Source organism: Clarias gariepinus, chromosome 9 (assembly GCF_024256425.1).
Source record: "Clarias gariepinus isolate MV-2021 ecotype Netherlands chromosome 9, CGAR_prim_01v2, whole genome shotgun sequence".
NCBI classification, from domain to species: domain Eukaryota; kingdom Metazoa; phylum Chordata; class Actinopteri; order Siluriformes; family Clariidae; genus Clarias; species Clarias gariepinus.
Window position 1 is genome coordinate 36,029,521 of NC_071108.1, and position 19,923 is coordinate 36,049,443.

Here is a 19,923-nt window from a genome sequence, read left to right on the forward strand (position 1 = left end):
GAGGAGGAGGAGGAGGCGCGCGCGTCCACACGCACACCAGTTTATCTGTCACCGGCAGCACGTGCGGCTCTGGGCAGCAGCAGATACATATCTCACGCAGGCGCTGTAGAGTTTAATAATACAATTACACTAGGAAAAAAACAACAACATATAGATATATTAAAGTATATACATACAGACCCAGGAATACACACCGGAGGGATTAGTGTGAGACGACGGACTGACAGGTGAGAGCTTGATTTTGCAATAAGACCCTGCATACATTACATTATAACATTACACGCATAATACACACACACACACACATGTACAGTAAATAATATGCAGTTTATACACAGTGTTTAATGCAGGAATTCGGATGTAACCTTCCCCAGTCGGTTGTTAGGCAACAGCGGTTTGTCCCTTACCTAAAAATACTCTCCCTCCTACTTCTCAGGCTTTATCATTTACTTTTCACCAGCTCTACCCGTGTACCACGCTGTAATTCCCCTTTATTAACTCATATACGTCTAAATAAACGTGTCATTTCCCGCGTTTTTTCCCTCCTGAGCACACGGACACACGGTTTGCGTCGCGAGGAGCTTTTACAATTTAAAATTTCAATTTAAACCCTAACCGTCGTTTCTACAGAGTAACGGTCACTCAGGCTGAGCCGTTATATAACCGTCACTTTTATACTGTTTCAGTCAGCAAAGCTTATCAATAACTACAGACCCAGAGCTTTAAGTGTGTGTGTGTGTGTGTGTGTGTGTCTAAAATAATTACTGTTCATCAGAACTTTGCTGTAAAAGATGTGTGAGGAGTAAAACGGGGTTATAAACTGTGTTTAAATGCGTAAGACTGAGTTAATTACTGTGTGTAGCCTGTCCTGGAGTGGTAATAGCATGTTAGCTGTGTGTATTAGTGTTTGGGGTTTGACACACAACCATCAAATGTCAGAACAAACCGCTTAATACATTTTATTGCTGGTAATGCTTGTTTGAGCTTGTAAGCTACACCACAGTGCCACTGGTTTAAAGGTGCAATATATAGATTGTTAAACATTTCTTTCTCGTACAAACAACCTGAAAATAATATATGATGTGATATATGTGAAATTAAAGCATGATGTCAAGGAGAAAATCCCCCTTGGAAACTGGAAGACGTCTGGTCCGGGTTGCTTGTTTTAGTTGTGTTTACATTTTCTATACACTCTGTTTTTTAGGGATTACTTCCTGTGGGGGCGGGGCTTTGTGAACACAGGTAGGAATGGTGTGGGTAGAGTCACGGAGTAAAAAATATATAATAATGCAATGTTAAACCCGCCCATTTACAGGTTGCGGGACTACAGAAGGATTGCAACTCGAACGCCAAACAATGACACCCCTCACACGGTAGTCCTTCAGAAGCTCCGCCCCATACCACGTCCTGGAATCCAAACGTATAGACCTGCATTCTCATGGCAGTGACACTAACGACATAGCAAGCTAACCAATATATATTACTTTTAAACATGATTGAGTATGAATACAGGCAGCAGGTTGGTGTAGTGGTAAGCGTTGTCCCCTCGCACCTCCACGGTCCGAGTTCCATTCCCGCCTTGGGGTCTGTGTGTGTTGAGTTTGCATGTTCTCCCCCTGTTTGGGAGGAATTCTCCAGTTACTCTGGTTTCCTCCCACAGTCCAAAGACATGCAGGGTAGGCTTATTGGTGTTCCCAAATCGCCTGGAATGTGTGAGATGAACTGGCACCCCGTCCTGTTTTTAGCAGTTTATCTATGCCTCAGACGTAGATGCTGATTACGTGATCTGTGTCATCATGGCCAGCTTCGTGTTTGGTTCCTGGACACAACATTGAAGTTTTGTAGATGTTTCCCTGCAGAGTTTAGCTTCTTCTGCTAATCCATCACTTTAGAAGAGCCACACTTGGAGCTAAATAATGCAGGATGGCGGATCTGTAGGGGGAGACAGACGTGATGAACGCTGAGCTAAAGGAAGGAGCAGTGAGGTGGATCTGACTCACGTCTTGTTAGCATGCCGGATGTAAAAATAGACATGAGCTCCCATCTCCTCTATCACAGGATCTGCAAAGCTATCTTCAGACATGCAGGAGAAGCTGTTCACACTGGTGCTTACTGGATGGAGGCGTGGATGTGGACTCAGTTCTTAGCGATGAATTAATGGACAGGTTGTGTGAAAGATGGATGGAAAGACAGATGGATAGAGGTTGGTGTTAATGGATCTATTTATGCTTGGAGAGATGAGTGCATGGAATAATTTAGGTGGATGGGTAAATTAATAGGTGGATGGATGTTCTGATTGTTGAAGAGTAGGTGGATGAAGGGACTGGTTGCTGATTGATGAATAGACCAATAGAGGGATGGATGGAGGGAGAGATTTTAAAAAAGGTGCTGGAGGATGTAACGTAAACAGATGTAAGGTAAAAACTGTTAATGGTTGATGGATAGAATAAAGAATAGTTAAAAGAACAAACAGATTGATGGGTAGATAAATTAAAGGTTGGTCAAAAAAGTAGATGGGATCATTAATGGATACAAGAACGGATGGTCATTGGTTGGATAGGTAGAACGAAGATTGGATGGATGGTTGTTGGAGAAGCTTTTGGAAAAGAGAATGGATGCGTTGTTGGAGTATAGATGTATATAAGGTGAACTGACTGTTGGTTGAATAGATGGGTAGATTAAAGCATGGGTTGATAGAAAGTTGGATTAAAGGATGAGTAGGATGTTGTAAGGACAAATAAATGGATGGAAAGAGGATGGACAGGTAGTTAAGTAGGTATTGGATATATGTTGAAATATGTTGAAAGATGGACTGATTTTTGGAGGTGAGGTGGATCCAGAGTTAAATAAGTGGGCAGTTGCTGATTTAATGGATGAATGGTTAAATTGATGGTCTGATGGATGGAGGGATAGATGAATAAATACTCAGTAACTGTTAGTATGCAACAGGTTTAATGCCCAGCCTGAGTGTGAGGTAACGGAGTTGAATACACACTGCTAACGATGATCAGAGGACAGATGGATGGATGGACTGATAATTAGATAACAGATTGGAGAGGTGTATAGTTAGACAGTATGTTAAACCTGTGCATCTGACCATCTGCACCCTCGCTGCTAACAGCCGTCAATGTTCTGGTGATTCATCACACAGTGAGTGGGAATCTCAAACCCTCGCCGCAAACAATAAGCTGTTTACAGAGAGAGAGAGAGAGACATACAACCCTACTAAACTCTGTAATAGAGACACACCTGTCTATCGTCACTGATTCTTTCATTATATGTCTCAATCCTGCCCACTTTGTCCCTTTTGGTTTTCCACACTCTTTAAATGAGCGCCACTTCTTGTCATTATTCTGCGTCGCCATGGTAGTTAATTAGGCCCAGCTGTTCATCGTTATTTCCCCTTAATTAGTTTGTCAGAAGATTCTGTGTGACTTGTTTGTGATTGTGGCCTTGGATTTTCCTCACACAGTCCTTGTGGGCGTGGCCTATCCTGCAAACTTACCGGTTCTGGATGTGGGCGTGGCTCATTCAGCATTTAATTAGTTTTGTAAAGAAACATTAGTAGCTAGGCTAAACGGTTTATTAACAAATTATCGGTTTATTAACAAATTATATTTGATTAAAAATCAGTTGGTCAGTTTATTTATAAAGTAGCTTCACTTTGTTTTTCGTTGATCGTGTTAGCTGATTTCATCGCTTGTGCTAATTAGCGTCTTTGATCAAGTTTGCTAACTTCTGCTTAAGATGGCTAGCTTTATTGCTTATGTTAGCTAGTTTTATTCAGTCACAAGCAGGATATGTGTAAAGGGCTATCAGGTGAGCGTGATTAGCAGAGCGTGATTAGCAGAGCACAGAAGCAGCAACAGCACATTTCTCCAGAGTGACGGATGCGTTCTGGCGCAAGGCGCTCGACATCCGTCACATACACGCGGACTGCTGGAACCAGGCTTGACTCGATGTGCTTGTTATCCCGCGTGTTGCTAAGCAAAGAGTGTAAACCGTGGCACACGCCGTGCCCCCGACGCCCTGAATCACGCTACGGCTCCAGACCACCAGAGAACACGCCACAGGTTGCCATGACGATGATGGATGGCTCGGCTTTCTCATTTAAATCAGATCACATGTCTCTCGTTAGGGTCTAATTTTACTGTGTGAAGATTTCACTCTTTACAAGATCTGGCATGTTAGTGTGTGTGTGTGTGTGTGTGTGTGTGTGTGTGTGTGTAGGCATGAGGGGGAGGCTTGAGAAAGATGGATGGATATTACTGGAAAGCATTGATGTTTATCATGTGCTGTATGTGTTAACTATATGTTGTCTTGCTTAACAATGTGTGTGTGTGTGTGTGTGAGAGAGAGAGAGAATAAGAGTAAGACATGAACGCATAAGCCGACAGAGCCGGGTCTATCTGGCGTGACCATGAGATGAAAGCCGCAGGTCAGAGAAAAACAGAGGCTCTCTTATCTGCTCCTGCTTGACCTTTGACCCCTGAGGAAATTACACTGCCCCATTATATAGGGGTTTTAATTAAAGTGAAAACGATACCTTTGCAGGAATGTATGGAGAGGAAGGAGGGAGGGATGAAGAGAGAGAAAGGCTGTACTGATGCATAAAGATTCGAGTGTTTGTAATGATGATTCCGATTCATAATAATGACTCGCTCATAGTTATGATTCATATTATAAATTCTATTAGTTCCAATTTGTTATAATTATTCATTTTATAACAGTAATTTAAATAATGATTCGGACTCAAAATAAAGATTCAAATTTACAACAATGATTCAGATAAACAATAATTACTCATATTCTTAATAGTGAGTCAGATATTTCTTTTAATAAATGATTATAATGTTATATAGATATACATATAGCAGTTAGTTTTACGCTATAAACAGTTAAATCTTTTCCTCATTGTGCAGTAAATATGTGTGCAATATTAATAAGTGGAATACTACTGATGTTTATTTGACTTATTTGATAAAACCCCACATTTTACTCCATTTGTTGTTAACTAGCTTCTGTCACCAACACAAATTTCTTGTATCTCCAGACGTACTTGGCAATAAAGTTCTGTCTGATTTCTGATGTCCAGCGGAACCAAATAAAATTAGTTTTTAAGGTGAAAAAATGTGTTGCAATACGAATTTGTCCATAATAAATAATGCAGATAATCAGTTCCAGCCACTCAAAAAAATTTCCAGTGTTACAAAACAACTGACTTTGCCGAACTGCCGTCTCTGACTGGAAAAATTCATAAACTCGTTTAATCAGTTGGCTTTCCACTGTTCCCTTTGTAATCGGCTCCCAGACGTACGTCCAACTTACAGGAGGCAGTATTCGGTTCGATTCGGTCATTTGTACGACAACAAATTTTGTACTTTTTTCAAGCTTTTATTTTTCTGCCTTTTGATTTTCAACACAAATATGGTGACATTCAAATGTTTTTGTCTTAAAGACATTTTTTTCCCTGGAAATTTCATAGACTTTTTCAGTTTCTGTACTTAGAGAAATTTCCATAATTGTAATGATGCTGAAGAAGAAGATGATGTGATGATGAGGAGGAACTGGATGTTCTTGTTAGAAGGTGTTTTTAGTGAACGATCCTCAGTACCAGACGCTCATTGTGTGTAAGTGCAGCGTGTATAACGAGATAAAACTTAATAAAGATTTCAGGCTTTGGGCCGTGACCCCTGAGCAGGTCAGAGGTCACTGTGGGGGTCATTAAAACCTCCAGACCTGCAGTAGTGTAGAGGTTCAACAAAAATTAAACAGAAATCTAATTATCTCGTTTGTGGCCATGAAGAGCCTGAGTGCAGGACACGGAAGTTTGTTTCTGTTTCATGACTTCAGGAGTGTGTGTGTGTGTGTGTGTGTGTGTGTCTCAGACTCCCGTCATGCCTGCTCTTATCTTCATTAGCAGCTTGTCAGTGTTTGGCCGTGTGTCCCTGTGTGTGTCCCTGTGTGTGTCCCTATGTGTGTCCGTGTTTGTGTGTGTGTCTGTGTGTGTGAGGAGAACGGAGGCCTGCACAAGGTGAGACATTCATGCTAACGTCGTCAGCCAGTGAGATAAGAGTGAGGGGACGTGTGGGGACGTGAGGGGCGATTATTTACAGGAAGGAGAGACAGAGACACAGAGAAAGAGACAGAGAAATAGAGCATGCAGCATGTTATATAACTGTGTGTGTGTGTGTGTGTGTGTGTGTTAGAGAAAGTTCTGGAAGGTTCCTGTTGTAGAAAGTTCTGAGCGTTTACATCACGTGACGACTGAGTGACACGTTCACTCTCAACCTCTATAATAAACATTATATTACAGCTTCATTACTGTCTCCTGGACCTGTCTGTCTCTCACTGTCTGTCTGTGTCTCTCACTGTATTCTCTGTCTGTCTCTCTCTGCCCACCTATTTGTCTGTTTACCTCATTGTCTCACTGTTTGTCTGTCTGTTTGCTCACTTCACCGTCTTTATGTCTCACTGTCTGTCTGTGTCTCTCAATGTATTTTCTTTCTGTCTGTCTGCCCACCTCATTGTCTCTCAGTCTGTCTGTCTCACTGCCTGTCTGTCTGTGTCTGTGTCACTGTATTCTCTGTCTGTCTGTCTGCTCACCTCACCATTCATCTGTCTCACTGCCTGTCCCTCTGCTCACCTCACATCTATCTGTCCCACTGTCTGTCTGTTTGCACATTTCACTGTCTATCAGTCTGTCTGTTCATCTCATTGTCTCGCTCTCTGTCTGACTGCCTCATGGTTTCACTGTCTATCTGCCCACCTCCCTGTCTGTCTTTCTCAATATTTGTCTGTCTGTTTGTCCACCTGTCTTTCTGTCTGTCTGTCTGTCTTACTGTATTTTCCGTTTGTCTTTCATACTGTCTCTCTGTCTGTTGGTGTGTCTGACTGTTTATCTGTCTGTCTACCTTACTGTCTCACTTACAGTCTGTCCACCTCACTGTCTAGCTGTATGTCTATCTGCCTCACTGTCTGTCTGTCATTCTGTCTGTCTACCTCACTGCCTGTCTCTGTCTGTCTGTTTTTCTGTCTACCTCACTGTTTGTCTCACAGCTCGTCTCCCTGCTTGTTTCACTGCGTGTCTACCTCACTGACACTGTGTGTGTGTGTGTGTGTGTGTGTGTCACTGTATGACCATCTTTAACTTTCTTTAAGGGAATTAAACCATAGATGTGATAATCTGGTGATTCAGTACATTCAGGTCGTCAGCTGACTTTATTTTATTTCCACATAATGTTGCTGGTTCTAGACCTGAGCGACTTAAGCAACCCCAGACCATAATACTGTGTGTGTGTGTGTGTGTGTGTGTGTGTGTGTGTGTGTGTGTGTGTGTGTTCTGTATAATTCCTTCACCAACAGGCAGAATGAATGCACCATAAACCTCCATCAGCAGAGCCATCACACCCCTGACCTGCTGTCCTGTTTTTCACTGTCGTCTCACACACACACACACACACACACACACACACAAACAGACACACACACACACACTAAAGCAGGAGATTAAAAGCATTGCACTTCACCATTGTGTTGGCCACGTGACAGATTTATTCGGTGAGGCTGACTCTGTGTGTGTGTGTGTGTGTGTGTATGTGTGTGTGTGTGTGTGTGTGTGTGTGTGTGTGTGAGATGCTGCCGTCTGCTTGGTTCGGGTCGGTGATGTTGCTCCGGTTTTGGAATGCTGGTAGTTAGACATTAGTAGTCATTAATGTAACACACAAACAAACACACACACACACACACACACACACAGAAGGAGGAAGAGCTCAGCGTGGGCGACATGGCAAAAATATATTATCACGATCCTTGACTCTCACAAATTTACAGCAGGAGTGTCGCATAGAAATAATAATGATGATAATAATAATAATAATAATAGTAATGATAATAGTAATAATGATAATAATAATAATAATGATGATAATAATAATAATAATAATAATAATGATAATAGTAATGATAATAGTAATAATGATAATAATAATAGTGTTTGTTGTCTGTTATTAATTTTATTTAGCAAACTTGTGAATAAACAGGTTTATTACTTATATTTAAAAAAAGTATAATGTAATTCTTATTATTATTTAACATAACACTCCATGTAACATTTTCTTTGAACTACATTCACCTGTAATTATAAAAAAATAAATACTAAACTTTTATAAAGCAGACTCCAGTCAGTGACGCCTGAAGTCTGGAGCTCGTGTCCATCACCACAGACTGTCTCTCCTCCTCGAGCTGCTTTGTTTGCGTTTGCTTTACTGCAGCCGCCCTCAGTTTAGTCTCCAGTAAGTGACAGGTGAAGCTCATGATCAGTCTGTACTGTGAAGCGCTGCCGGTCCTATCAGTGTTGCAGCATTTGGCTAAATGCATTTATTTACGGCGCGGTTCCCAGGACGTCTGGAGGTGAGCATGAAAGCAGTGGCGATGAAGCTATAAGCATAATGTCAGTGATGATATTCAAGAGAATGGTGCGAGGCGAAAAGATGTCAGACGCTCGCTCTTTTAACATCAGTCGTTCAACTATTGGCGCGATTCCAAAGTTTTAAATGTAAAGGTTAGTTTTATCCCGTGTACATCCAGGATATATATTTAGGGCTGCAACTAACGATTATTTTGATAATCGATTAGTTGGGCGATTATGTTTTCGATTAATCAGATAAAGCCTAACCGCTTCTTTAATTTTATATTTTGCTTATAACTATTAAAAAAAAAAAAATCAGGATATTATTTATGTATAAAAATAAACTTTTATAAATGCAAAAGCCACATATAGAGTTTAATAATCTTTAATTTTGACATTTTAAACCTTAAATGAAATGTAGTATATGATATATACAGTATATATATATATATAGTTTAAAATATACACTGATATATTCAGTTGATAAGATATAAACAGCTAAAATAATGTAATTTTGTATAATAAAATGATGTATGCATAAGTAAAACCACAGTAAATTACACGTTAACTTTGTAGTGGACTATAAAAAAAAACTGTAGAAATGCAAAAAGCTAATAGTCACAAATGTACTGTAATTTGCATCCGCTGAAAACCACAACAATCACTAAATGTAATATTCTCCTGTTATTCGCACTGTGTAAATTAAGCTAATCTAAGATAGCGCCATTTGACTAATAACTATTGCTCATGAGGTGATTGCGCAATGTGATGCTAGCGAGTAGCATGTGAACAGATCTAGCGCGACTGTCCCGAAGTTAGCAAACAGTTTAAACAAAAGCACTTAAACTATACAACTTTTACACGATGAAAAGACACAGTTTTTACCGACCCTGCTGACGTTTCGCCATCCGTAACACCAACATGTTTTCTTTTTAAGTGTTCGTGCATGACATGCCATGAAAGCTCGGTCTTGCATAGCGTATAGGTTACCGTCTTCTTAGAGGCGTTTAATGTAAATTGCTATCAAACCTTCGAGGACTCGGTGCGCGCGCTTTTTCCTGCAGACGCTCCTGTAACATCCATTGTGCGAGCGGCTGTGTATCTGTGTGTATTTGTGCATCTTGTGGTCGCGCTCCTCAGTGACGTAAGCAGCCCAACTAATCGATAAAGGCATTCGTTGACAACGAATTTCATTATCGATAATTGTTGATTTTATCGATTAGTTGTTGCAGCCCTATATATATTAGTATCCTAGTGCTGAGACAATGTGTTGGACTTATGGACAAACTGAACTTACAAACGAATTGGACTTATGAACAAATTAGACTTATGGACATACTGCATACTGAGAGTTTCTAACAGCTGCCAGAATTAGATACGTGAGGAATCAGCGTCAGAACTTCTTACCTCCTTTATTTATCATGAAAGATCTAGAAAACAGCTACTACAAGGAATCAAACTCATTAGGCTGCTGTCTAAATACTTTTGAACCTGTGAAAATGGTTGTAACTCCTATACAGTTAGTGCACTATTCCTGCAGTGCATTTCTGGCTAGATGTACATGTACCCAATGACAACAAAGTCAAGTCTAATCTAATCCAAATTTTTGTTACCTCTTTTCCCTTAAAAAAAAAGAAAAAAGCTTTATCTGCACTTTGATTGCTTTAGGGAAAATCTTTTTCTTTTCTTTTTTTGGTTCACTGTCCCAATACTTGTGGACCTGCCAGTCTAATGAAACAGCTATCTCAGTAAGCGTGATGGATTAGAGGAGTGTATTCTGTACTGATAAACCACCACCATGCTTCACCCTGCTGTAGGAAGACTGCTTATATAACGTGTGTGTGTGCGTGTGTGTGAGATCTCTGAGATGCAGTAAGATATATTTAACACTCTGTTTCGCTCCATCTTTACTTACATCACACCGGCGCGTGGGAGAGAACATCCGCCTTCCACACTGAACTCCTGCTCCGTGTGTGTGTGTGTGTGTGTGTTACATAACATCAGATTAAAGATTCATTCCTGTTAAAATCGTGCAGATTTTATAAATTTATACCGTCGTTTATTAGAATACTAACTAATCATTATTTTATTCTGATTTGTTATTTATTAAGTGATTTATTTAATTTAATTGAATAATTTAAATCAGGAAGTTGGGATTTTTATTTATTTTTTTTACATTTAAAGCGAGTTAAAGTCTGAGTTTAGTGTGATATTATTATTGTATATTATTAAATTTTCACCTAAAATAAAAAAAAATATTAACCATGCAAATATATACTGTTGAAAGTAATTAGTATTTAATTAATTATATTCATAATGCTTTAATGAATTTGAATTTTTACCATCTTTTTTTATAGTTTTATATTTTTTTCTTTTATATATTAAATTCTAAAGTAAAATATCTTTTATTTTATTCAATTTCATTACGATGTTTAATTAAAATTTTATTTAGATCTTATTATTCAAATACTACATTTATTTTTAAAGATCTGCAAACAATAAACTGTTATTAATTGTGAAATTTATTTATTTATATTCCTGAATGATTAAATTAAATTTCAGCTCAAAACATGAGGAACATTTAACTTTTTTTTTTCCTAATAATTTTATCGTTTATGTCGTGATTTAGATTTTTAACGTGACTAATTTTTGTCGTAAATAAAAAAAAGAAAAAGAACAAGTTGTTTAAAAATGTTTGTCTTATGTATTCTGAAAAATAAAACACTTTTTTTGATGCCATGATTGATAAATAATTGTTCAATTAAATTGTTTAATAATTATGCAAATGTTTTATTTCTCTCACCCCACAGCAGTTTCTCAATTATTGCATTTTTAAATCTTTTAAAAGAGTAACACAGTAGTTTTGTTGTTTTATATTTCTAATAACTGTTAACGTCTATAGACCAGCCTTAAAGGAAAGATTAACCATAGCGATGATTTTTTAAAATCTGTTTAAGAGCTCACTATAAGAACGAGCTGTTTTTATAAATATAATAACAAACAGGAAGAAGCAGATGTGGAGAATTAATCAACACCTTCTGACCATCAGAATCCAAAACTCACAGCCGTCATCACCTTTAGAGGGTTTAATCTGTGTGTGTGTGTGTGTGTGTGTGTGTGTGTGTTTCAGGGCTGGTGTGCCTTCGGACGTGTCTTCAACCCAGATATGAAGCTGTTCATGGACTCAGGTGAGACTTGACTTTCTCTCATCTCATCTCATCTCATCTCGTCTCTCACTGCTGTGTGTAAAAACACACACAAAAATACAGAAACCGAAGAGTTGTAATAAAGATCTTAAAGTACCAGTCTTTAATTGTGTGTGTGTGTGTGTGTGTGTGTAAAATGCTTCTTCCATTCACACGGCTGAGCTTTTGCCCAGTGTAAAGCTTGTGTTTCAGTTGTCTAGTGAAGACCTGACCTGGTTTTTAACCCGTTCCACTGGTGTGTGTGTGTGTGTGTGTGTGTGTGTGTGTGTACATCAGTAACATCTGGGAGGATTAGCACGCTAAAACGCTTGCCCTGCTAAATTCTATCTTGTGTACAAAAAACAAACATTCTCTCCATGTTGGTGTTTCAGTGGAGCACAAACACATGTAGATTTTTCCAGTGAGGCTTTTGTGAGTGTGAGGCTGCAGTTCATCTGTCTCTCTCTCTGTCTCTCTCTCTCTCTCTCTCTCTCTCTCTGTGTCTTTGTCTCTCTCTCTGTCTCTCTCTCTTAGTCTGACCTCATTAAGGGGACCTCTTTGAAGTTATCCCAGATGATGATGCACAAGGTAAAGAAAAAACACTCTTCTTACCGCTCTCCTGGTGATCATTCTGATCATGGTGTCGGGGTGGGGTGGGGGAGGGGGTTTAAACGGTGATGATGTCGGGGTGGATTATGGGCGGAGGTGGGCGTGGTGTTGGGGTGACGGGGTGAGGAGGTGTGTGGGAGTGAAGATGGTGTCAGGGATTAAATGATTGGATAGTGATTTAACCAGGAGTGGAGGGCGGGGTCTGGGGGGGGGGTGTTAGGGGGGTTGCACCTCTAATATATTTATGAATGATGATGTACTGTATATCTCTGTCGCCCGCGGCTTGCTCACCAGAGACTATCTGACCATTCTGATTCAAGCACACTCACATTCCATACAGACTTAAATAATCCTTTTGATTGTGTAAAACTGCTGTGCGACAGTGACAAATGTTAAATGCGCTATGCAAATAAAATTGAACTGAATTGAATTGAATATATACAGTAGGGCTGCACGATTTGGGAAAAATGTCATATTGCGATTATTAAGGTCAGAATTGCGATTTACGATTGCGATACGATAAACAAGTGGTATGACTCAACTTGCTTGTTATCAAGGAAAATCCACCCACATTACTAATAATGCAGAAATTTAAATTTCTCAACTGAGATATAGTGTACAGTGCAATCTAGCAACTATGAACAAATGAACAATGTTTTCTAATTAAAACAAAATTGTACAAATTTAAATAACAGTAACATCTTTACATTATTTAATTAAATTACATTAAATTAACTTTAAAATAAAATTAAAAAGTCAAAAGTACAGATAAATAAAACAAATACCCATTCAATTTTTTTTTTTTTTTACATTTTGTCCCAAAACGGGGACATTTAAGGAGGATGTAACATATACTTTATTGGTATTCTTATCAAATCACTCACCATTTTTAATCTAATGATGAAGAAGAGATTAAAGGAAAGAAAAGTGTCCTTTAAACATATTAATTTTAGAGTCATACACTCTCATACACTGTATTTCCATTTATTCTTAAATAAATCTGTTAATAGCTGTCCTCTCCAACATACAGTTAAGTAGCTTTAAATATGAAAAGATTCAATTAATTTAACATATCGATGGCCAAATAAAGTCTATGCCCGAAGCACTGAAACCTAGTCCAGTGATTAAGCGCCACCGCTTTGGCGATGTGCGTGCCGTTGTCTGTTGCGACTGCGACCAAACCATCCTTACAGAGGTCCCATACAGCCAGTGCCTCTCTCAAACCCGCGGCTACAGTATGTTCTCTCCGGTGTGATCGCCAGGGAAATACGATGTTTGCAGGCAACGGCTTTTCAGTTCAAACTCATTGTGCGCGGTTAGGCTAATATATGTCTCGGTCGTCCTGCTTGACCAAAGGTCCGTAGGGGTTCAAAAGAATTTCACTGCAGTTATTTCAAGTTGAACGTCGCTACGTCACTTACTGAGACTTACAAACACATCTGTAATAATGTGTTGTTTTGTTCTGCTCACACTGGGTTCTGCTTTGTTTGGTCTTTTTACTACTCTTGGCTTTTACCGCCATGCATTTATCATACTTTTCTGTGTTGCTTCAGGTGCTGATATAAATTTGTCGTGTTGCCACCTATCCGATATCCTGAAACCAAAATATCGCCAAATAACAGAGTTTGCATTTTTTCTGGGCACAAGTTCAGCGCCGGTCTCTTCTGTATCCATTTTCTTCCGTCTCCACACTGCGCTGCGGAAAGTCACGTGACCACCAGCACGCGCGCTACACGAGTCTGACTGGTTATTTTTTTATTTCTGACACAAGAAATGGCCATGCAGCTCTTAGAATGAATGTCTTGTTACGTCCGCAAACGCATTTGTTTATTTAATATAATCGCAACATTTGCTGTAATGTAATCGCATAGGCTGACATCGCGATTGCGATATCATTAATCATGCAGCACTAATATACAGTATATTATACATGGGGGGAAATCGATTTATAAGCGAAGCGCTGCTCAGTAACAGTGTAGCTTTGTAGCTTTACAGGTGGCGCTCTCTGCTTACTTTAGATTTACACATAAACGGAAACGCTTATCTGTCGGAATTTATTTTTATGTTATGTAAAGTGCAGGTTAATTTGTTTTATTTTTACTTTATACTTTGTGTTAATTATTTTTATTTATGTAATTTTTTGGGCTGTGGAACGAATAATTTGAGTTTCCATTATTTCTTATGGGAAAATTCAATTTGGTTTACGAGTGTTTTGGAATATGAGCCAGCTTCCGAAAAGAATTTATGATTCTCATCTCTAATATATAACATGCAATATATACAGGAAGATTATAACATGTCTTGTTGTGTGCGTGTGTGTGTGTGTGTGTGTGTGTGTGTGTGTGTGTGATGAAGCAGCCGGTCCGCACCTCTCCAGGAAGTGTGTGTTCACTGCGAGAGGGGGCGGTGCCGGGAACTCCCTCCCTCACTATAGTGGTGAGTAACAGAGTCACACATTACTGTAACCCAAACCTCTGTCCTTCATCATCATCATCATCATCATCATCTCTCTCTCTCTTTCTTTCTTATTCCTCACTCTCCTCTGTTCTTCTTTCTCTTTGTTCACTCCATTGTTCTTCTCTCTATTTCTCTCTCTTTCCCCTTGTTATCTCTCTTTTCTTTCTTTCTGTTCTTCTTTCTCTGTTTATGTCCCCTGCTTGTGGGCGTTCTCTCTCTCTCTCTCTCTCTCTCTCTCTCTCTCTCTCTCTCTCTTTTCCTCTGTTCTCTTTTCCCCAATTTCTCTCCTCTCTCATTCTTGTCTATATTTTTTCTTTCCCCCTGTTTCTCTTTTCCCTTCCGTCTTTTCATCCCTCTTCCTCTCATCTTCTTTCTCTTCTTTTTCCCCTCACATCTGTATCTTTTTACTCCCTCTATCTCTTCGTCCTCTCTGTTTCTTTCATATCTTTCCATCTTTTCTCTCTCACATTTATTCACTCAAATCTTGTCTTCTTTTCTCTTTTCTTTTTCTCCTCTCTTTCTTTTCCTCCTTCTTTTCTAAATCTTTCTCTTCTAATTTTCCTCGTCTGTCTTTTTCCCCCTCCCTTTATCCTCCCTCTATCCTCCTCTTCCTCTCTGTCTTTAACCCCCAGGCGCGGATGGATGATCAGGTGATCGGCTATAAGGACTTGGCCGCCCTCCCTACAGATAAGGCCATACTGGACATCGAGCGTCCCGACCTGATGATATACGAACCACACTTCAACGACACAATGCTGGAACACACTGAGGTAGAGCGAGCACACACACACACACACACACACACACACACAGAGCGCCGGTCTCAGTGTGACTGCTGTGTTGTTTTGCTGCGTTTCTTTTTAAACCTGTCTGGAACAGTCTGGACCTCTCTCACTGCCTGCCAACAGCTGATCTCTGTCTCACTGTCTTTCTGTCTCACTGTCTCTCACTCTGTCTCTCACTCTGTTTTAGAGCTCCCTCTCTCCACGCTCCATCTCTCCTCCTCTATCTCCAGAGGTAAGACTGAAACACACTCATTACTAATGATCTCTGAATACACGCCATGATTTATCTCATTCATCGCGCGCGCGCGTGTGTGTGTGTGTGTGTGTGTGTGTGTGTGTGTAGAGCTCGGTCATGTCGAAGGAGTCGAGGGAGTGTGTGGAGCAGAAGTCCTCGGGCAGCTCGTCCCCGGCCTCCACACTGCTGCCCGTGTGCAGGAGGAGCAGCCTGGGCAAGAGCGCGCCGCATCAGCAGCACTTCCACAGACCCGGTGAGACACACACACACACACACACACACACACACACACACACACACACACATGGAAGTGTGAGGGAGGGGACTGTTGCTCCTGACTCCAGTGACTCCGAGGCACTGACTCACTCAGACACATAATATGATAAGTGTGTGTGTGTGTGTGTGTCTTTCAGCGAACACCAATAACGGCGCCAATATTTACAAGAAGCCACCCATCTATAAACAAGGTGAGGGATACACACTTTACATTCACAACAGTGTGTATATGTGTTTGTGTGTGTGTGTATACGTGTTTTTGTAATGTTGTTGTTGTCGTCTACCTCTATACCTTCCTGGATGATGTGTGTGTGTGTGTGTGTGTGTGTGTGTGTGTGTGTGTGTAGACGTGCCTCCTGTCCCTCAGACTAAACACATGGAGGATCTGATCATCGAGTCGTCACGTTTTCCCGCCGCTCAGCCGCCCAACCCAAACCTGCCGTCCAAGATCGAGACCGAGTCCTGGCCCTGTCCCCCGTCCCTCGCTGTTCTGGGTAACACACACACACACACACACACCTGCTAAAATTATGTTATATTCACTTTTCCCAGCTCATTCTCTCTCTTTCTCTCTCTCAGAGTCAGAGTGGAGGAGGAAGTCAGCAGGAGAGGAAGAGGAGGAGGACGAGGAAGAGCAGGACGAGTATGAGGAAGGGGATGAGCTGTGGAGACTCAGACAGATGCAGAAACAGGAACTCAACAAGGTAAAGTGTCACAAATGGAGTAGGGTGTAGGGAGTAGCGAGTAAGGTATAGGGTGTAGGGTATAGGGAGTAAGGTTTAGAGAACAGTGTATGGGGAGTAGAGTAAATGGAGTAGGGTATAGGGAGTAGGGTATAGGGAGTAGGGTGAATAAGTAGGATATAGGGAGTAAGGTGTAGGAAGCAAGATATAAAGAGTAGGGTATAGGGAATATTGAGTAAGATGTAGGGAGTAGGCAGCACAGGGGTGTAGTAGTTAGCACTGTCGCCTTGCACCTCCAGGAGTTTGGAGTTTGCATGTTCTCCCCGAGCTTGCTGGGTTTCCCCCGGGTTCTCCAGTTTCCTCCCACAGTCCAAAGACATGCAGGTTAAGGGAACTGCCTGTAGTGTGTGATAGAGTTTGTGAGTATGTATGTGTGTGTGTGTGTGTGTGTGTGTGCCCTGCGATGGATTGGCACCCTGTCCGAGGTGTACCCCGCCTCGTGCCCTAAGCCTCCGGGGATAGGCTCCGCCCCCGTGACCCTGAATACAGGATAAAGCGGTGTAGAAGATGAGTGAGTGAGTAAAGTGTTGGGAGTAAAATAGAATATTGGGATAAGGGTATAGAGAGTAAGGTGTAGAGAACAGTGTATAGGGAGTAGGGTATCGGGTGTAAGATATAGAGAGTAGGGTATAGTGATTACTAAGTAAGGTGTAGGGAGTAAGGTATAGGGTGTAGGGAGTACGATATTGTGAGTAAGGTATGGAGAGTAAGATCTAGAAAGTAGGGTAAATGGAGTAAGGTATAAGGTGTAGGGAGTAGAATATTGGAATCAGGGTATAGGGACTAGGGTGAATGGAGTAGGATATAGGGAGTAGGGAATACTGAGTAAGTTGTGGGGAGTATGGTATAGAGAACAGTGTATAGGGAGTAGGTTATCATGATAAAGATCTAGGGTTTAGGGACTAGGGTGTAGGGTATAGGGAGTAGGGTACAGATCATTAGTAGTGTATAGTGCTGTACAGTGGTGTGCTCTCGCTGGCTCTCAGCTTCAGCCCTGAAGTTAAACCCACAGTGCAGATTGGATTACCCACAATCCTCTGGGGTTCTTACATATCCTACTGAAATCAATTTACTGTCTCACTGTGAGGTTTCTGTGCATCACTGCGTGTCTCTTACTGTCTCTCCACCGCCCCCCCCCCCCTCGTCCCCCCGTCTCTCTCTCTGTCTCTGTCTCTCTCAGATTCAGTCTAATTTAGGGAAGTTGATCCTGATGGAGGAGATTGAGGGAGCGACTCCAATGCGCAGGAAAACCCGCTCTCTCCCCGACCGCTCGCCCACTCAACTCGGTGTGTATGCGTACACCATGCACGTGTGTGTGTGTGTGTGTTTATCCGTGTTCTTGGTGAACGGGAGAGATGTGTTAGTGTAGTGTTACTGAAAGCAGCTCTGTGTGTGTGGTTTATACAGGAACCAGGTCTCCGTCGTTCCCTTCATGCAGTCGGAGCGGTCTGAGCCGGGTGAGACACACACACACACACACACACACACACACATTGTACCCAATAGGGTCACTGAACTATGACTTTTACACATACTGAAGCTGTGTGTGTGTGTGTGTGTGTGTGTGTAGCTCCAGTCTGCAGAGTTCTCCTCCTCCTCCTCACACACTGATAAAGCCGGTCACAGTGAGTTATTACACTCTCGTTACACTCTGCTTTATAACGCCGCTCTAATACACAGCGTTAATCAGATACAATCCTTTTTATCTTCCTTTTACAGGTTACCAGGTACGTTTTTAAACGTTATGTCCTCATCTCAACACTTCTACTGCTTCCGTGTTTATTATACCATGAGTGTGTGTGTGTGTGTGTGTGTGTGTGGGTGTAGAATGGAGATGCTCAGGGCAGGAGGATGGACAGAGGGAACTCGCTGCCCACCGTGCTCGAGCAAAAGGTCAGAGTTCAAACCTGACTCCTAAATACACACCAAGTATCGAGCACAAACCTCCGAGTAGAAAATACAGCTCATAAAATTATTGTGTGTGTGTGTGTGTGTGTGTTAAAGATTTATCCCTACGAGATGCTCATGGTGACTCACCGAGGCAGAAATAAACTCCCACCAGGAGTGGACCGGACCAGGCTGGAGGTATTAATATAACGGCTTATCGTTTTTATTTTGAGTGTGTGTGCTTTAACATGTATTAACACTTTGACCAGTAGGGGGCAGCACTTACAAATCTTCTCCCTGTTATTTCAGAGGCACCTCTCTCCCAAGGAGTTTGAGGATCTGTTCGGGATGACGATGGAGGAGTTTGATCGCCTGTCGCTCTGGAAGAGGAACGAATTGAAGAAAAAAATCTTGTTATTTTAGCTCTAGAGGAGAAAATTTTACGCACGCGACACACAAAACACACGATGACGACGAGAAGCCACCAGCAGCAGGACGACCAGCGCTAAACACACACACACACACACATACAGTATATATATATATATATATATATATATATCATGATGTCTATTTCTGTGATTACACTTTCAGGAGTTGTGATGATGATGATGATGATGATGTGACTATAAGTTTCCTTCACCATAGCAACACTTAATTAAGCTGCATTAATAAATTAGTTAACACAGGTATTTAACTGCCAGCTCTAGGCGTGCGCCGATAATCAGTTCTGTGAAAATATTGCGAGATATTGATACAGACGGGATCATATTTTCATTCCTCCACTGCCTTTCATTTACGAAGAAGCTGTGTTTGTGGGTGGAGCTAAAACCTGTCACATTCCAAATGGCGATCGATTTGAGGTCAACTATGTGTCAACATAGCTAACTATTTTTAAATAAACATATAGCTAGCTGTGCTTGTTTGCTAGTTGCTGTTTGCGAGATGCGAGTACACCAAAGGATGCAAGCAGACGTTTGTAAATTTGCTACGTATACATGCAACAACACACAACGGCAATTTTTGCAGCGTCAACATTTTGTCGATTCTACGCAAATTAGTTACGATGCTTTTAAAAAGCGGCGAATCAAACGAATGTCTCGAATGATTCCTCGGAAGAATCCCACAGAAAGTGCATTCCAAGGTTTAGCAGTAGCTACATGCCAGTAAGCAGCGCGAGTCACGTATTGTAACTTCCAGCCAATCAAAGAAAGCCAGAAACAATTATAGAGGCGGGGCTGAGTCTGGATTAGGGCTGGTTTTTGAAATCAAATGTTTCGGTCATTGACGCAATCATTATATTTGCTCTCCTCTAGCTAGTTTAGCTACACGCGCT

The 19,923-nt window shown here is 41.1% G+C and overlaps 1 protein-coding gene across 6 annotated transcripts; it reads left to right on the top strand.

Annotated features, from left to right (window-relative positions):
- Nucleotides 1-8: 8 nt before the first annotated feature.
- Nucleotides 9-19,127, top strand: LOC128529661 (dematin-like). 6 transcript variants are annotated; one of them, XM_053503126.1, is made up of 17 exons: nt 12-227; nt 11,541-11,598; nt 12,130-12,183; nt 14,560-14,640; nt 15,294-15,431; nt 15,634-15,678; nt 15,790-15,934; nt 16,095-16,148; nt 16,305-16,451; nt 16,537-16,661; nt 17,881-17,986; nt 18,108-18,157; nt 18,271-18,325; nt 18,420-18,427; nt 18,528-18,593; nt 18,705-18,785; nt 18,897-19,127. In XM_053503126.1, the coding sequence occupies exons 3-17, from the start codon at nt 12,169-12,171 to the stop codon at nt 19,008-19,010; spliced, it is 1,230 nt and encodes a 409-aa protein (XP_053359101.1). In that variant the 5' UTR covers nt 12-227; nt 11,541-11,598; nt 12,130-12,168; the 3' UTR covers nt 19,011-19,127. The 6 variants fall into 6 exon arrangements, 2 of the variants coding, with proteins under 2 accessions (XP_053359101.1, XP_053359102.1); XR_008361066.1 differs by adding an exon at nt 1,205-1,242 and having other exon boundaries at nt 9-227; nt 18,271-18,593; nt 18,897-19,099; XR_008361068.1 differs by adding an exon at nt 1,205-1,242 and having other exon boundaries at nt 9-227; nt 14,563-14,640; nt 18,271-18,593; nt 18,897-19,099.
- Nucleotides 19,128-19,923: the final 796 nt, after the last annotated feature.

What these genes read in the sequence shown, in the direction of transcription:
- LOC128529661 (XM_053503126.1), top strand. An exon ending in AGAAACAGGAACTCAACAAG is followed by an intron (nt 16,662 to 17,880) that starts GTAAAGTGTCAC and finishes TGTCTCTCTCAG; the next exon opens with ATTCAGTCTAATTTAGGGAA. An exon ending in CCGCTCGCCCACTCAACTCG is followed by an intron (nt 17,987 to 18,107) that starts GTGTGTATGCGT and finishes TGGTTTATACAG; the next exon opens with GAACCAGGTCTCCGTCGTTC.